Genomic DNA, 15529 nt, shown 5'->3' with positions numbered 1-15529 from the left:
CCACGACTATATAACGACGGTTCCCTGCCGGTCGAACGAGTTCAGCGCTTCAGCATGTTTCCCTTACCAGATCCTGACAATCGTGACAATCAAACAGCATCTGATTCCTCGCGCAAGCGGCCGAGCGAAGCATCACAGGAGACATCGTCTTCTACCAAACGTCACAGGCCGCACTATCCATCCACGATTCCCTCAAGATTTTGGGACAATTTGTCAAAAGTCGCGCTCACACGGAACGCACTGCGAGAATTAGACAGGAGACAAGAGAAGAGGCAGATTGCCTCGCCCAGCGCAGACCAGGAACGACCGCGCGTCTCAAGGCTTACACGAAGCACACGACGCTCGCTCGCGCGACAGGAGTACCGCACACAATCTGCTGACCAGCTCCTCGGCCAGTTTTCGCCAGCCTGTTTGAAGGAAATCAGGCGGTTCTCGAGCCACGGTGGCCCAGACCTAAGTGATCTGATAGGGGTATGTTTCCCGGGCTCCTGCGTGTGGTTCTCCATGTTCTGTGTGTATTAACAAGTTGGCCTCTCAGTGTCCGGCACCTCCACAAGCCGTAGACGATATGAGTTCCAGCCAGACGAGTCATGTGGCAAGGAAAAGATCCGTTTGGAAGAGCAGGCCATCGCCATATTCTTCAAGGAGCACAAGGAGAACCACGCTCACGTCGGCTCGTACCAAGAGCACCGGTCCGTATGATCGTGCTTTCCAGCAACATCTCATCGACCACCATGTCTTGCCCGACGGATATGAATATCCAAACGGTCAGTTACCGCCAGAGCCTGAGAATATGGCGGAGATCCGGCAAGCGTTGGCCCGGCGCAGGGCATCATTATCCCCATCAAGATTTACGGACGAGGACTTTCGAAGATTTAAGCGGCAACAGAGGACTGCTCAAGGAGAGACCGAGGTCGTATCCGACGTTGTTCCAATAATAGAAGGGGCCCAGGACAGAAGAAATGTGGCTCGCGACAATGCGTTCCGGAACCTGGAGCATTTGACCGACGACACTCTTGTGCCAGGCAACCCCGATTTGTACTATGGCGCTCGCCCAGAACAGCTCAACCCAGGCATTCGAAGTGCGCTCAGCGGTCAGATAGTCCCTACGGCCCAGGAGGAGCTCCCGATTGCGCCAAATTTCTTCCTTCAGGTCAAAGGCCCAGGCGCGACTGCTGATGTTGCACCTCGACAAGTGTGCTACGACGGCGCGCTAGGAGCCAGAGGGATTCAGAGTCTTCAGTCTTACGGGGAGGCAGAGAAGCTGTACGACAATAAGGCTTATGCCCTCACATGTTACTACATGGCCGGCATTCTTGGTATACACACCAGCCACCCAATCCCGCCTTCGCATCCGGGAGGACAGCCGGGCTTTGTCACGACAGAGGTCAAACAATATCTTTTGACCGCCGATGTTGAGAGCTTTCGGCAAGGCGCTGCTGCTTATCGAAATGGCATAGACTGGGCGAAGAGTCAGAGGGATGAGGCAATCGACCGAGCAAATGAGAGAGCAAACCAAGCAGTCCAGGCCGATGAGGGAGCAAGCCAATTGCCCGGGCCACCCCCAGATGTTGATGTCAAACAAAGCTTCACAAGCCAGGTATCTGCCACCAATACAACTGCCGATGGTCTCACGGGTTTGTCGATGCCCGCTTCTCAAGGTCTATCCTCGTACGAGCCTCATGTCTTCGCAGATGAGCCGTCGACGGAATTTCCCTCACCAAACGCCCTAGCTCACGGTCATACTATGGATAGCCCAAGGCTGCTCAGCCAAGGTAAGGTCCCCCAGGCAGTTTAGGGTTTGCTGGATGGATGCAGCAAAGGGGAAGAGGGCGGGGGGTTGATGAAAGCTAATATGATGCCGTCATCACGAAGAGCGCACATCAACGCTCAGTCTCATACGAGACTGACTCACCAACTCCTCAGGCCTTTGAACGGGGTGCTGCTGGAGAGTACCTAGGGTATTGAAAGGTTCTCGGCAGAGAGACTTGATATGGACGATCAGAAGGTGAGTGACGAGTGCAGGCTATGACTACATGTACCTCAGTTATGGCATTATGTAGGTAGGTAAGTATCTTGACGGAGTATGCGTGAGCAGTTTTGCTAATACACAGAGAACAGCTTGCTGGGAAGGGTAAAGAACAAGGTTCGATCTGAATAGGCCAGGACGGGAAAGACAGTGAAGTGTGAGGAGGGATTGCCACGAGCTATTGCATGGATGCAACCTGGGTACGTGAGCGTAGGGTTTTGAGAAGCACACTTGCGTGGGCAGATAGAAGAAGGAAGACATGCCGAAATTCAACCTTCCATAAGGGAGTACCGAGGCGAACCCTCGGCCATGCAGAGGACAGTAACATGGGCTGCCGACCCATATTGTGTGCATTTGGCCTTTTGGATATTTCACTTATCGAAAGCCTCGAAGTATATGGCGCGTATTGCTTCCTCCGTTGCTGCTGTCACATTACGTCTTCATCGTGGTAATCCGGTTCTGATTGCGTGATTTATCTTGTCATGTCTCTTCGGATTGTTGTCGCGTTGCTTACCTATAGTATTCCTCGCCATGAAGCTTAAGGAGCAGGCAGTCTAGTCAGTTGACTCCCGTACCCTCCAAGATGCTCAAAATATCTACCACATATCTCTCTCAACAACACAATACAGTAGGCTATAAACGTTCTTATGAGAAGCTGTTACCGGCATGCCAGAGGTGGTGTTCAATCAAAGGTTGATGATGTATTTCCCTCTCCATCTCTGGTATTTCATTTGTTACAATCACAAGACGCCTTCCTAGATCTTCGCTATCCAGAAATGAAAAATCTTTGAAATTTGCATTCCGGGAGCACATGAGGAAGTTTGGTGCCTGGTTGTTCACAACAAAGCCTAGGTAGGTAGGTAGGTAGGTACTTGCCTATCTTAATAAGCTGACGAGGTTGCCACCGTTGCTGATACTTATATGAGCAGTTTTAACATAAACCCTTCTCATGAAATAAGCATATCCGACGTGGTGTAGTGGCTAGCATACTGCGCTTTCATTAGAAAGTCCCGCAGCGATCCGGGTTCGACTCCCGGCGCCGGAATTATATTTTTTTTCCAACTTCTTGTAGCGTCTCCCGTCTCTACTTGAACAGTCTCATTCTATTTTCTCCTTTTTTTTTCTTAATGGGTTGACAGCTTTATGTACGAGTCCATTTACGAAGCAGACCCGTAGATATCTATAAGTGTCGCGGAGATCCATCACATCTGCCCATCATAAAAAGCGACTCTGGCAAGCAGCTGTCTAAGTGGCTATGCTAAAGCGATGCTCATGTGTAGCCTCAGTTGTGGCTGCAGACGATGTGCGTCCAGCGATATTGACAATAGACTGACTATAGATGGGCATTGGGCGGTTGGGCGTCGAGATAGAGACTGTGGTTGTGTGGGCAATGAGGTGCTCGAGTTCACGACACCCCGCAGTGGCGAAGACTTGCCAAGTGCTCGTACAGTACAGTACTTCATCTAAAGCGTTCATCTGGAAAGTGTATGGTATGTGACGCTTGCATTCACGAGAAAGAGTTTCTCTTATCAATATGATCTTCTTTCCAGGGGGTGCCAACCAAAGGGAACAAGATGATGTTTCACAAAAATTCACAGCCATGACCATGCGAGAGGCCCGCCGTGATGACGCTGATGCGCTTCGAGTTTGCCAAGGGACCAGTCTGGGCGACGAGCAGCGCGTCTCGACCACGGGAGTAGTAGCAAGGCATCACAGCAGGCTGACGCGCTGTGAGGTGGCGTGAAGCGAGGATGTCAATCGGAGGCCAAGATTCATGCCCACCCTCCTGTGTACGTACATATGCTGTGAAACGTGAGGCTGGGGCGACAATGGGCCACGAAGGAGCTGATGCAGGTCGTGCAGACGGTTGCTGCTAGGCAGAAAAGAAGCGCTGTGATGCCTCACATTTTCTATATACATTGCCTTTCGATCGAATCAAATAATTTCTGGTTCGCGCCTTGTACATTGATACATATGCAGAGCACGAGTGATCGGACGATAACTCGGAGGAGAGCCAGTGAAGTGAACAGGACCCATTGGGAGGCCGACAATGGGGGGCAAGGATGGGGAGAAGAGATTTTGTTTGGTTGAGAATGTGGGCTTGGAGCAGTGAGCGACGTCCATCTCCATGTCCCATAAGGTATCTAGGTACCTCGTCTACAAATTGGATGCATTGAGGCGCGAGTTGATCGAAACTCGTCTTGCTCTTCAGGGTCGCATCGGATTGCGACCGCAAAACCTATATATACGGGCCCGCTCACCCTCTCTCTCTCGAATATATTCTTCCTCATCCCGCTATATCATACGGAGCAAGCGGTGGCCCCATACATATATCGTAGGTCGAGAGCCTTCCAGATCTCGACACAGCGGCAGGCTGTGTCAAGTACATTCAAGTACATCATCGTGCTCACTTGAGCATCCAACAACGACAGCGAGCGGCTGCAAGTAAGTGATATCATCTCTCCCACCTCCAGCCAGCCCCAGCAAATCAAGGCAACTCAAGCAAACGCCCCCTCGGAGCTCTCTATCCGCCCACAATCAAATTCGCACACAGCTGGGCTCTTATTCATCTGGCTGACTCCAACTTGGTGACTTGCAGCTTCTCTTCGCTTTCCCCGCAGAACCCTGACAGCGCCTTCTCTCCGATCCATCTTTAAGAAGACGGACACCGGCAGCTTCGGTGGAGAGCTTCCACTCGAGCTCGGCGCGTTAAAAGCTACATGTGCGGACCCTCTCACTCCAAGCTCGGCCGCACTCAAACTCTCGTCTCTCACGAGTCGCTCTTCACGCACAGCATCGGGCAGCTTCCAACAACTCGCTGCTCCTGCGACTTCTTTCCTCATTTCTCTGCAACTAGGTAGGTAGGGCCTTATCCGGCTCCTTCCTGCAATTGATCGACCTCTTGCTGCTCTCTATTGGGCAGTCACCACCCTCCATTGGGCTCTTGCTCTTGAACTTTCACTTCCTCTTGGCCTCGCTCCTGCTCTTCTCGCTTCGCTCTGGCTCTGGCTCTAGCCTTTGTTTACTTTCAGCACGGCCCAAGCTCTTCTGTTTTCACCTCTACTTCTTCTCGCATACCGTCTGTTTCATTCTCTCCACACGCATCATCTTTTACTCTTCTTGGTGCTATTTGCTTGCATCTCTATACCTTCGCTTTTGGCAATATTCTCTCTTTTTACGATATCGCTTATTTTCCTGCCACCATCTCCGTCGCTTCATCTTGAAGACGTTCTTTTACATTCGCCTTTCAAGCACAGTCTTGCTCCATTCCGATATCACCGAGCTCAGAAATGGCCGACAGAGGCAACCGGGGAAATCGTGGCGGTGGCTTCCGCGGTGGAGACCGCGGTAGAGGTGGCGGTCGAGGCCGAGGAGGCGATCGTGGGGATTACGGCGGAGGTCGAGGCCGAGGGGGCTATGATCGGGGAGACTATGGCGGAGGCCGGGGCAGGGGGGGAGACCGTGGAGACTATGGCGGTGGCCGGGGCAGGGGAGGAGATCGTGGAGACTATAGCGGTGGCCGGGGCAGAGGAGGAGGAGATCGCGGTGGCTTTCGTGGCGGCTTCAGTGGCTTCCGCGGAGATGGTCCCCGAGGTGGCCGCGGAGGAGGACGGGGCGGTCGCCGTGATGCTTCTCCCGGTATTTCAAAGGTGTTCAGGTGAGTTGCATTCTCTACTGTGAACCAGATTTGACACCAGCCTGACGTGTTTGCTCCCGTTGTAGCTACGATGGTGCGGCTCCTCCGCCGGATGCCCAGATCTCTGAACTTGAAAACCAGATTGTCGCACGTCAGTCCGCATCGCTGGCGACCATCACCAAGCAGGTGGCCGCTATGAGCGTCAAGGGAAAGGGGGGCAAAGTCGGCGGTGCCGGTGGTGGCAAGTCCGAGACCCCAATGAACGACCGGCTGCCTGCTCGGCCGGCCTTTGGAACACAGGGCAGGCCTGTCGTCCTCTGGGCAAACTATTTCAGAATCAACGTCAACAAGGATTCGTTCTTCAAATACACGATGGATGTCAAGAAGCGTCCCAGAAAGCCGACAGCACCAAAGACAGTACCTGAAAAGGGCGGTAAGGCTGCCTCCAAATCAGCTGGTGACGCTCCGGGATCGGGTGAGCCCGATTTAGCTAGGGAAGTCAAGGGCAGAGCACTGTTTCTCGCCATCAGGGCGGCTCTTGCGAAGCTCTTATCGCAGGACAAGACGCTTGTTGCTGCCACTGAGTTCAAGAGCCAGCTCGTAACGCTCAAGAAGATCGACTTGGTGGAGAATCCTCTCGAGGTTGAGGTGCCCAGGGACGAAGGAAGCGACCTCATGGACACATATCTTGTCCAGTTCCACGGGCCAGCCGACATTGACGTGGGCGACATGAAGCAGTATCTGACCTCCATGGTCGATGCTCCGGGCACTGCTGACGAGGTTTCGTTTCCACGCTTCCCTGAAGTCGTTGATGCGCTCAATATCATCCTGGGCCACGGGCCACGGAGCGATTTCAACAAAACCGCGACCATCGGGTCATCCCGCTTTTTCCCCTTTGGCAACGACAAAGTGATTGAGCAACTTACCCAAAATTGGCGAGCTCTGACGGCGGCCCGTGGCTACTTCCAGTCCGCCCGCCTTGCAACTGGTCGCACGCTGCTCAACGTCAACGTCACACACGGCGTTTTCAGCCTCGCGGGCCCCATGGCGGAGATTTTTGACAATCTGGGCTTGAAAGGCGCCTATCAAGACAAAACCCAGGCGTGGAAACTCGGGGCCTTTGCCAAATTTCTGCCCAAGACACGTGTCTGGGTGACCATGAAGACGTCCGAGGGCAAAACTATTCGCCGCTCCAAGGCTATACGAGCTCTTGCTACCTCTTTTGAGATAAAGGTAAAAGGACGAGGCATGGCCCATCCGCCAAAGTTCGATGGTGGGCTGGTGTTTGCGGGGCCCAAGAATGTCCAGTTTTGGATGGATGGCGACCGAGGGGGGCGTTACGTTACGGTCTTCGACTACATCAGGCAGAGTAAGTGTTTGTTCCTTCTAGCTTGCCACCTTGAATGTTACGTTCAGCCTCTTCTTTGGACTCCCCTCGCGCCTCTCGGGACTATTATTCTCTCAACTCTTTCTCTCAAGTTCCGAGCTGACAAGATGATATCACAGAGTACGACATAACGCCTAGTGACTACCCCCTGCTTGACGTGGGCTCTGAGCAGAAGCCTTTCAACTACGTCCCTGCCGAAATGATCGAGATCCAGCCTGGACAGTCAGTCAGAGCAACTCTAACCATGGAGGAGACGACAGCGATGCTCGATTTCGCCTGTCGGTCGCCGTACTCCAACGCCTTATCGATTAGCACGGCCAGCCGTAAGGTTCTTGGTCTCGACGACACAGCACTGGGCAAATTCGGCGTCTCCGTTGACAAGCAGTTGTTGACTGTACAGGGAAGGATTCTCAAGGCGCCAACAGTGAGCTATAACAGTATGGACGGGAGAGGAAAGAATATTGATGTGATGCCGATGAATGGGTCGTGGAACATGAGATCAGTGAGGGTTCTCAAATCGGGCACCAAGATCCAGCGCTGGACTTGGGTCAACGTCACGACACCACGCCAACGTCCATTTCCAGTGGACAGATCGGTGGTGGGACAATTCGGCGAGTTCCTAGTGAACATGGGCATCGCCATCAACAAAGTTCCCGAGCCACCCAAGTCCGAGTCAATCTCACTTGATGTCGACTCTACACACTCAGATGAGCTTCTCCACAAGATTTTCTTGTGGCTCGAGTCCTCGAAGATTGATCTCATGGTCTTCATCCTCGCCGACAAGGACTCTACAGGCCTCTACAACAAGATCAAGGCATTTGGGGACTGCGGTTACGGAATCCATACGAGCTGTTTGGTGGCGAAGACCTTTGCCAAGGCAAGCCCGGCCTATTTCGCCAACGTCGGGCTCAAGATCAACCTCAAGGCTGGAGGCAACAACCACAAGCTCCGAGAGGAATCTAGTCTTGTCAAAGAGGGCAAGTCAATGGTCGTTGGCTACGACGTAACCCACCCGACGAATATGCCTATCAAGAAGGGCAACGAGCCTCCGAGTCTGGTGGGATTCGTCTCCAGCATCGACAAGGACCTCGGCCAATGGCCTGCACTGGCGTGGGAGCAGGCTTCCAAGCAAGAGATGGTCAGCGACACGCTCGCCGATGCATTCAAGACGCGGCTGGATACCTGGCGTGACCACAACAAAGGCCAGTTGCCCGACAGCATCATCATTTACCGAGACGGCGTGTCCGAGGGTCAGTTTAGCCAAGTCCTCGACGCGGAGCTCCCCAGCATACGAGAAGCCTGCCGCAGCAGGTACCAAGCCAGGTCCCAGCCAAAGCTCACCATCCTGGTCTCCGTGAAGCGGCACCAGACTCGGTTCTACCCTACCTCGGCAAACGAAATGTCCAAGTCGGGCAACGTTATCAACGGTACTGTGGTGGACCGCGGCGTCACGCTGGCGAGGTATTGGGACTTCTTCCTGACGGCACACGAGGCTCTCAAGGGAACCGCCCGGCCCGCCCACTACACGGTCCTTCTCGACGAGATCTTCCGGCCGAGATTCGGCACCAAGGCCGCCGACGAACTGGAGCGGCTCACGCACGATTTGTGCTACCTCTATGGCAGAGCGACCAAGGCCGTTAGTATCTGCCCCCCGGCGTATTATGCAGACATTGTCTGTGAACGTGCTCGCGCACACCGTCCCGACAAGTTTAGGGAGCGCGACTCGGACGGTAGAACAGACACAGCAGGGGGTCCAGACATGAGCAAATACCGGAAAATACCCACTGAGGTGCATGAAAGACTCAAGAATAGCATGTATTATATCTGAGTCCGACGGCGGCTGATGTTGTCATGGCCCCGGCCGTGGCATGGCACTCTTTGATGGTACGTATGCGGAGATTTATGCCCCTGGTCACACAAGACAGTATTTGGAGGCACGGCGGGTTCTGCACATGGATCGAAGGACGGCAATGTAAATGAAAAGCGACATCTACCAGATTGGCATTGAAAGCGGTTGTTATCAGCGTTAGGCAGTACTATGATGAACATTTCGTGAAATACACGATACATTAGATTGACAACCACTTATTATCGCGCGTGATAACGAGGTTTGAGTGTTTACTGGACCCGTGAAGCTGAATATCGTGATATGAAGAGCAAACTGGAGGCTATCTCGCGCCGCCGTCCATCTAATCTGGAGCGAGTTCTGGATCCCGAGTGTATACACGCCCAACCTGTTGACCAGAGAACCGTAGAGAAAGTCCATCGGAGGATTGGAGTATACAAGAGGCTTAAAACACAAGGCAGATGGGGAGTGGGCGAGGGCATGTATATTCTACAGGTTCGCTTTGGCCTTGTCGCTCTTCCGGTTGGGCAGCGCAAGGCGCTTCTTGAACTCGTCGTCTATGGTCGACTTGTCCTCCAGTGGCTTCCTGGTCCACTGCTCGTACTCCTTCTCCTCGTCCCACCACCTGTCCATCTCGGTCCTGATCCAACCGGCGGCGACCGCCGCGCAGAACAGGGGTTCCTCCAGGGGCACGAGGTGGCCGGCCTGCGGGTGGGTGACGTGCGTGACGCGGCCGGCCCTCGCGCCGCCGCTGCCGCCGACGCCGACGCCGGTCGTCTCGAGCTTTTCGCGGATGAGGTGCGGCGGGGAGACGTCTGACTTGGCGCCGAAGACGTAGAGGACGGGGGGCCTGAGGTGGGGGAGGCGGACGGCGGTGTTGTTGCCTTCGGGGCGGTAGAGGGGGAGGGCGAAGGGGGTGTTTGGGTCGATGTCGTGGTCGGGGGCGATGGAGGCGTTGGTGAGGAGGTTGGTGGAGGGGTCGAGGGCTGGCCAGAGGGGGCGGACGAAGGTGAATACTTCTTGGTGCTTTGTCGTTGTGAGGCGGACGGGAGTTGATGATGGTGATGGTGATGATGAGGATGAGGATGGGACATCACGGAGGCCGTAGCGGATGAAGAGATCAAGGACGCGAGGGTCCCATGACTGGTAGAATGCCTTTGAGCGGAACGCGGCGGCGGCGGCCTCGCGAGAGGGCCATGTGTCGCGGCGGATAGCGCTGAGGGAGGCGGGCGAGGAGTATGTCTCGGGCGAGCTGGGGAGGTCCTCTTTGACGGAGGCGAAGCGGGCGATGACGGGGTCGAGCATGACCATGCCGGCGAAGAGGCGCGGGTGCGTGAGGGCGACGTTTGTGAGGGCGTTTGCGCCGAAGGAGTGGCCCATTGCGATGAGGGGGCGGGGAGGGCGGAAGGTGTTGACGAGGTGGAGGATGTCGCGGGCGTAGTCGAGCCAGCTTGCTGTTGGGTTTCATAGTGTTAGATAGGTTTGTAAGTGATGGGACATGAGATGAGAGAGACGGTACGGTCGTTGCCTAGGTTGGCTTCATTGAGGATGCCGCTTTGGCCTTGGTGGGCGGCGTCGGCGATGAAGATTGTGCGGAGACGGAGGCCTTGCTTTTGGAGCTCTTTGAGCAAGTCTTCGTAGAGGGGTTCGTATAGTTCCTGGTTTTCGGGTTAGTGTTCGTTGTTTGTATCTCGATCTTTTTACATCACCTCGTCTCGAGGTGAGGAGAGATATACACACCTTGGGGAAGCCATTTGCGTGAGCGCCGATAATGGTAATGTCGCCTTTGCGCGGAGGGCCGCCGTGCTTGGGCGTGTATTGCTTCACATGGAGCAAAAGGGGTTCGTCCTGGGAGACGGCTGTTGCGCGGGGGTATTCGCGTATGTGTGAGGCTTGGATGGTGTGTTCGCGGATGTCGAAGACGGGGGATGAGGGTGAGGGTGAGGATGAGGAGGCCATTGTGAGGGCGTTTGCGTCCTATAGGTGTGGTGAGAGTTTATATTCAAGGATTAGACACATATAAGATGCAAGCTGTAGGCGATCTAAGAGGCCTGTCTCAATTCTCACAGGCTGGTTCTGGCTATAGAGACAGTGCAGTGCTGAGAGAATCAGTTTGCATCGCGACTAGGTATGTGCATGCCTTCTGCTCGGCCCCTCCCCTGGGATCCTGGGTGGAGCTTGAGCCTCGGCAAAAGAGGTGGACCGGTCGGAATCGATTTGAGCGCTGAAAGATGGCGGCCCGGACCTGAATTTAGTGGCGGGTGGTTCCAGTTTAGGTGCTGACGGGTACCTGAAAGGGATCTTCCAGTGGATTGTCTGAGGCGGGTTTAGTAATGGCGGGGGGGAACACGTGAGACCATTTGATGTCGGGTCTGTTGGACGCCAGTGTCACGCATCTTACCTTAAGCCTCTCCCATCGTCAGAACCTCGGCATTACAGTCACGACAGCTTTTTGGATAGCCAGCCAACATTAGGCATCTTCATCTGAATTGCTCGACGTGGATGAGAGATTATGCATCATCGTTCTACTTGATGCATTATTGCATATGAGTCGTCAGGCATGGCAGGGGTACTTTTGGGTTGATGGAATTCTGACGGCTACTACATCATATCAACAACATCACGCGAGAGAGCTCATCTCATCCAGGGCAACACAGAATGTACATCTAGATGAGAAAATCCAGAATCTATACGAACAAGAATCGTCATCCAGCAGCCGATATGCCTGCACCAACACCAGCACCGAGCATCATCCTATTCGCTGGGGCTCCCTCTGCAACCTCCTTCGACCCGCAATCCTACACCCTCAGCCACTTCGAGGAACCATTTCGCAGCTTCTTTGGCCATCTCGACCTAGACAACAAAGCTCAACCACAGCAACCGGGCACGGAACCAGCTTCTGACCTCGCAATTGCATCGCAACAGCCACACGCCGTATGGCGCTCTGTGCCTCTTAACCGCCGCCCTCGTCACACTGGCCTGAGCCAAAATCATAGCATGCTTTTCGACGCCTCTTTCCAGGCTCATCGTGACTTTTTCACCACGGCAGATGTCCACTCTGTGGACGAGACCCGGTCTGTCGGCGGCGATGATGATGGGGGAGCACTTGTCACGCAGTTCTGCGAGGAGTCCCTGGCGGCTCACAACCTGATGCCATCCAGCCAACTACCGGCAGGCAGCTACAGCATGGGCACAACCGAAGGGACCACCACTACAACGTCTTTCTTGACTGACTCCTCAAATGATGTCTCTCTGCAAGAAGACGCTGCCACCCGACCGTTGCCGACACCTGTGCCATCGCATCTGTCAGACCTGGAAGACGTCCCTTCAGCAAAACGCATCCTCGCTTTAGCCCCCCAGACAGTAACGCTCAATTTGATTGTTGCCGTCATCTCCATCGCCCAGCCACGGACTGTCACGACCCGCTGGGGCACGACCCTATCCTTGGTGGAGGTACTCGTTGGCGACGAGACGAAATCGGGCTTCGCCGTCACCTTTTGGCTTACCAGCGACCAAGCCGCAACCAGCCAAGTGAGCAAACTACGCCGGCAAGATGTTGTTCTGATGGAAAACGTGGCACTGCACGTCTTCCGCGGCAAGGTCTACGGTCAGAGTCTGCGCAAGAACTTGACTCGGGTGAGCCTCTTGTGGCGGAGTGAAGGCGGCGGTTACTATCACAACAAAGACCTCGCCAGACGAGCCGCCGCGAAACATCCCCAGCGAGAGAAGACAAGGCTCGTCAAAGATTGGGTTCTTCACTTTGTCGGCAGAGATCTAGGAGCAGTTACCCGGAAGCGGGTCAGTCGGAAATCTTGGGACCAGCCTCCCGATGATACACAGTAAGGTGTGAGTGCTTTATGCTTCTATTAGATGTTGCTAAGAATTCAATGTCTCATTGCTAATTCATTACAACTATGCAGCTTCATATGGCGTTACGTATGTCCAGACTACTGTGGGTATAAATGATACAAAAGCTCGAAATAGAGCAGTCAAAAGAGGGGAGAGGTACTTCAGCCGGCACACATGCTATACCATGGCCGGCGCCATCTCACGCTTCTGACCATCCGGGCCCTTCTTGACTGACCTCCATTCGAAGCCCAGACAGCACAAGAATGCGCAGCCTGCACACGCAACGGAGATGTAATAAGTGTGGCGCAAACCGAGCATGTACGCCTCAAGGACGGCGTCCAACGCATCCAACCGGTCGATGCCTGCAAGCACAGACTTGATCTCGGAAGCGCCGCTGTTAATGAAGAGCTGGGGGTTGATGCCGAGGTTGTCCTTCTCAAGCTGGTCGATGAGGCCATTCTGGAAGAGGGTCTGGGCAACAGCGACAAAGACTGCACCTCCCAGGACCTGGAAGAACTGGACGCAAGCAGTGCCGATAGGAACCCATTCCTGGGAAAGGACCGTCTGGACGACCAAGACACTAGCCTGGAAGCCAGCTCCGATACCCAAGCCGGCGAGGACCTGGTATCCGAACCACTCCTTGAGCGGAGTGTGGACGGCAAATGTAGTGATCATGCCAGTTCCGACAGTGTACAGAACCATGCATGGCCAGATGATGAAATTGTAATAACCGATGGCGGAGATGAGGCCACCCGTGAGGATCGAGGTGAAGACACTCGAGAGCAGCAGCGGCAAGATCTTGATACCGGCCGTGACGGCGCTGACGCCTTGAATAGCTTGGAAGTAGAGGGCTGTTGGCAGCGAATTAGCACGTCTCAAAATCGACAAAACCATGTCCGTCAGGGTAGCTGGCATTGCAGCTGAGAAGGGCGGGGGGGTTGCTTACAGAGGTAATAGATCAGAGGGAAGAATCCGGCGCCGAAAAAGAGACTGAAGAGCATGGCACAGAGCACATTGCGGTCCTTGAACATGCGCGGCGGAAGCGTTCCCTTGTCGCCCTTCCAGAACTGGATGCCGATGAAGATGCCAATCATGAGGCCGAATCCGACAAACAGGCCGATGATTCTAGAGTTGCTCCAGGCGTACTCGGCACCACCCCATTGCAGAGCCAACAGCAGACACACAATGGCGGGGATGAAGATGGCGGTGCCCAGGATGTCGATCTCGAGGATGCGGGACAGAATGGACATGTTGAGGGTGGCGTCCGAGTTGCGGTTGACGTGCAGGATGAGGACGACGATGAGCATGGCGAGGCCGCCGATGGGAAGGTTGATGTAGAAGCACCACCTCCAGGAGACGTTTTCGGTGAAGGCGCCGCCGAGGAGAGGGCCGGCGACGGAGGCAATCCCCCACATGCCGCCGATGAGGCCAAAGGCAAGGGGACGCTTCCCGAGAGGCACTGTACACACTGTTAGCCAACGGGAGATGCATCGATACAAAGAGGGCACATTGACATACTGGAGAGTGAGATGATGACAATGGAGCCGGAGAAGAGACCCGCCGTTCCAATCTAGCCCTCGGTCAGCACGGGTTCCTGATACCAAACCGTTGCCGCTGATCATGGTACGGCCGATGGAATGCTTACTCCTGCAATAGCTCGCCCAACAATAAGCGCCTTGGATGACGGTGCCACGGCCGAGAGCAGACTGCCGATTTCGAAGATGAAGATGGCGGCAAGATAGGTCCACTTGACGTTGAAGAACTTGTATATGGCACCGTACATTGGCTGCAGGGCCGTGGTGGTGAGGAGGTAGGCTGAGCCATACCAGCCCTGGTGAGAGAGTTAGCAGTGTGCCTTTACTCCCTTGGTATAAGGCGATGAAGGGAAAAGCAGAAGCAATCTCAAGGGGTTGGCACTCACAATGTCCTTTACGCTCTGAAACCTCGCCGTGATGGTGCCCAGCGCAGGCGCAATAATGGTCTGGTCCAGCGCCACCAGGAAGATGGCCATGCACAGAGCGAAGATGATGGACACGAGCTTGATGCCCTTTGGATAGTCGACGGTGGCATCGGTGGCCGCCGTCGCCGTCTTTGCGACCTCTTCCATGACGGCGCCGTCCTTGTTGTCCGCGTCCATCGTCGCCGTGTCTGTGGTTGCCGTCGGCTCTTTTTCGCCTCCCGCTACGGCGATTTCCTTTTCGGCGTCATCGTCGCGGGTCAGGGGGATTGATCCGCGCTCTGTCTTGTCCGACGAGAGGCGCGGCGTTGGCGATGTGGAAGACATTTTCCGTCTGGATGAAGAGATGGACAGACAGAAGTCAGAGAAAGGAAGAAGAAGGAGGATGAGAAGAATGAAAAAGAAGCCGTCTCTTTCACCAGGTCAGTAGCTTACCTCCCATCCAAGGTGCGACTTTAGTAGTCTTTTGAACGAATCGGATCGACCAGGTATAAGCAGCTGAGGCTCTAAGCTGAAAACGTTACGACGAGAAAATGCTTTAGTGCTACAACCTTTTGGCTGAACTGCCTCTTCGCCTTTTGTATGGTTTTGTTTGCTGCTCTTCGCCTCCCTGCCCGTGGGCAATGCAAGATGCAGGGGAAACCGTGCTATTACAATGGCTGGGGAAAAAAAAAAGAAGAAATCAGTACGATTCACAGGCAGGATGGCGCGAGGCCATACACGTTCTCAGCCTTATTATACAAGGGTCGAAGAGACACACGCACGCACGCACATACACACCCCTGTCAGAACCATGGGTATCAGACCGCCTAGAATCTCTCGGC

At 54.5% G+C, this 15529-nt stretch overlaps 5 protein-coding genes across 5 annotated transcripts; 3 read left to right on the top strand and 2 right to left on the bottom strand.

Moving 5' to 3' along the window:
* Window positions 1-54: 54 nt before the first annotated feature.
* On the top strand, window positions 55-1798 carry CCMA1212_000745 (uncharacterized protein; the record flags this gene model as incomplete). The annotated part of the gene is made up of 2 exons (XM_073698202.1): window positions 55-492; window positions 539-1798. 2 exons carry the CDS (start codon window positions 55-57, stop codon window positions 1796-1798), a joined length of 1698 nt encoding a protein of 565 aa, XP_073563851.1.
* A 3521-nt stretch (window positions 1799-5319) lies between these two features.
* CCMA1212_000743 (Protein argonaute 1B) lies at window positions 5320-8881 on the top strand (the record flags this gene model as incomplete). The annotated part of the gene is made up of 3 exons (XM_073698201.1): window positions 5320-5687; window positions 5753-7035; window positions 7173-8881. 3 exons carry the CDS (start codon window positions 5320-5322, stop codon window positions 8879-8881), a joined length of 3360 nt encoding a protein of 1119 aa, XP_073563852.1.
* Window positions 8882-9388: 507 nt separating this feature from the next.
* Window positions 9389-10858, bottom strand: CCMA1212_000742 (Abhydrolase domain-containing protein mpaH; the record flags this gene model as incomplete). Its single annotated transcript, XM_073698200.1, has 3 exons — window positions 9389-10353; window positions 10419-10557; window positions 10640-10858. 3 exons carry the CDS (start codon window positions 10856-10858, stop codon window positions 9389-9391), a joined length of 1323 nt encoding a protein of 440 aa, XP_073563853.1.
* Window positions 10859-11620: 762 nt separating this feature from the next.
* Window positions 11621-12742, top strand: CCMA1212_000741 (uncharacterized protein; the record flags this gene model as incomplete). The annotated part of the gene is made up of 1 exon (XM_073698199.1): window positions 11621-12742. One exon carries the CDS (start codon window positions 11621-11623, stop codon window positions 12740-12742), a length of 1122 nt encoding a protein of 373 aa, XP_073563854.1.
* Window positions 12743-12925: 183 nt separating this feature from the next.
* On the bottom strand, window positions 12926-15032 carry CCMA1212_000740 (Efflux pump roqT; the record flags this gene model as incomplete). The annotated part of the gene is made up of 5 exons (XM_073698198.1): window positions 12926-13599; window positions 13695-14207; window positions 14267-14318; window positions 14394-14579; window positions 14670-15032. The coding sequence occupies 5 exons, from the start codon at window positions 15030-15032 to the stop codon at window positions 12926-12928; spliced, it is 1788 nt and encodes a 595-aa protein (XP_073563855.1).
* Window positions 15033-15529: the final 497 nt, after the last annotated feature.

Source organism: Trichoderma ghanense (assembly GCF_004382785.1).
Source record: "Trichoderma ghanense strain CCMA-1212 chromosome Unknown scaffold_0, whole genome shotgun sequence".
Taxonomy (NCBI): domain Eukaryota; kingdom Fungi; phylum Ascomycota; class Sordariomycetes; order Hypocreales; family Hypocreaceae; genus Trichoderma; species Trichoderma ghanense.
Note: the sequence above shows the minus strand (reverse complement) of the source record. Positions and strands in the feature narration are given on the sequence as shown.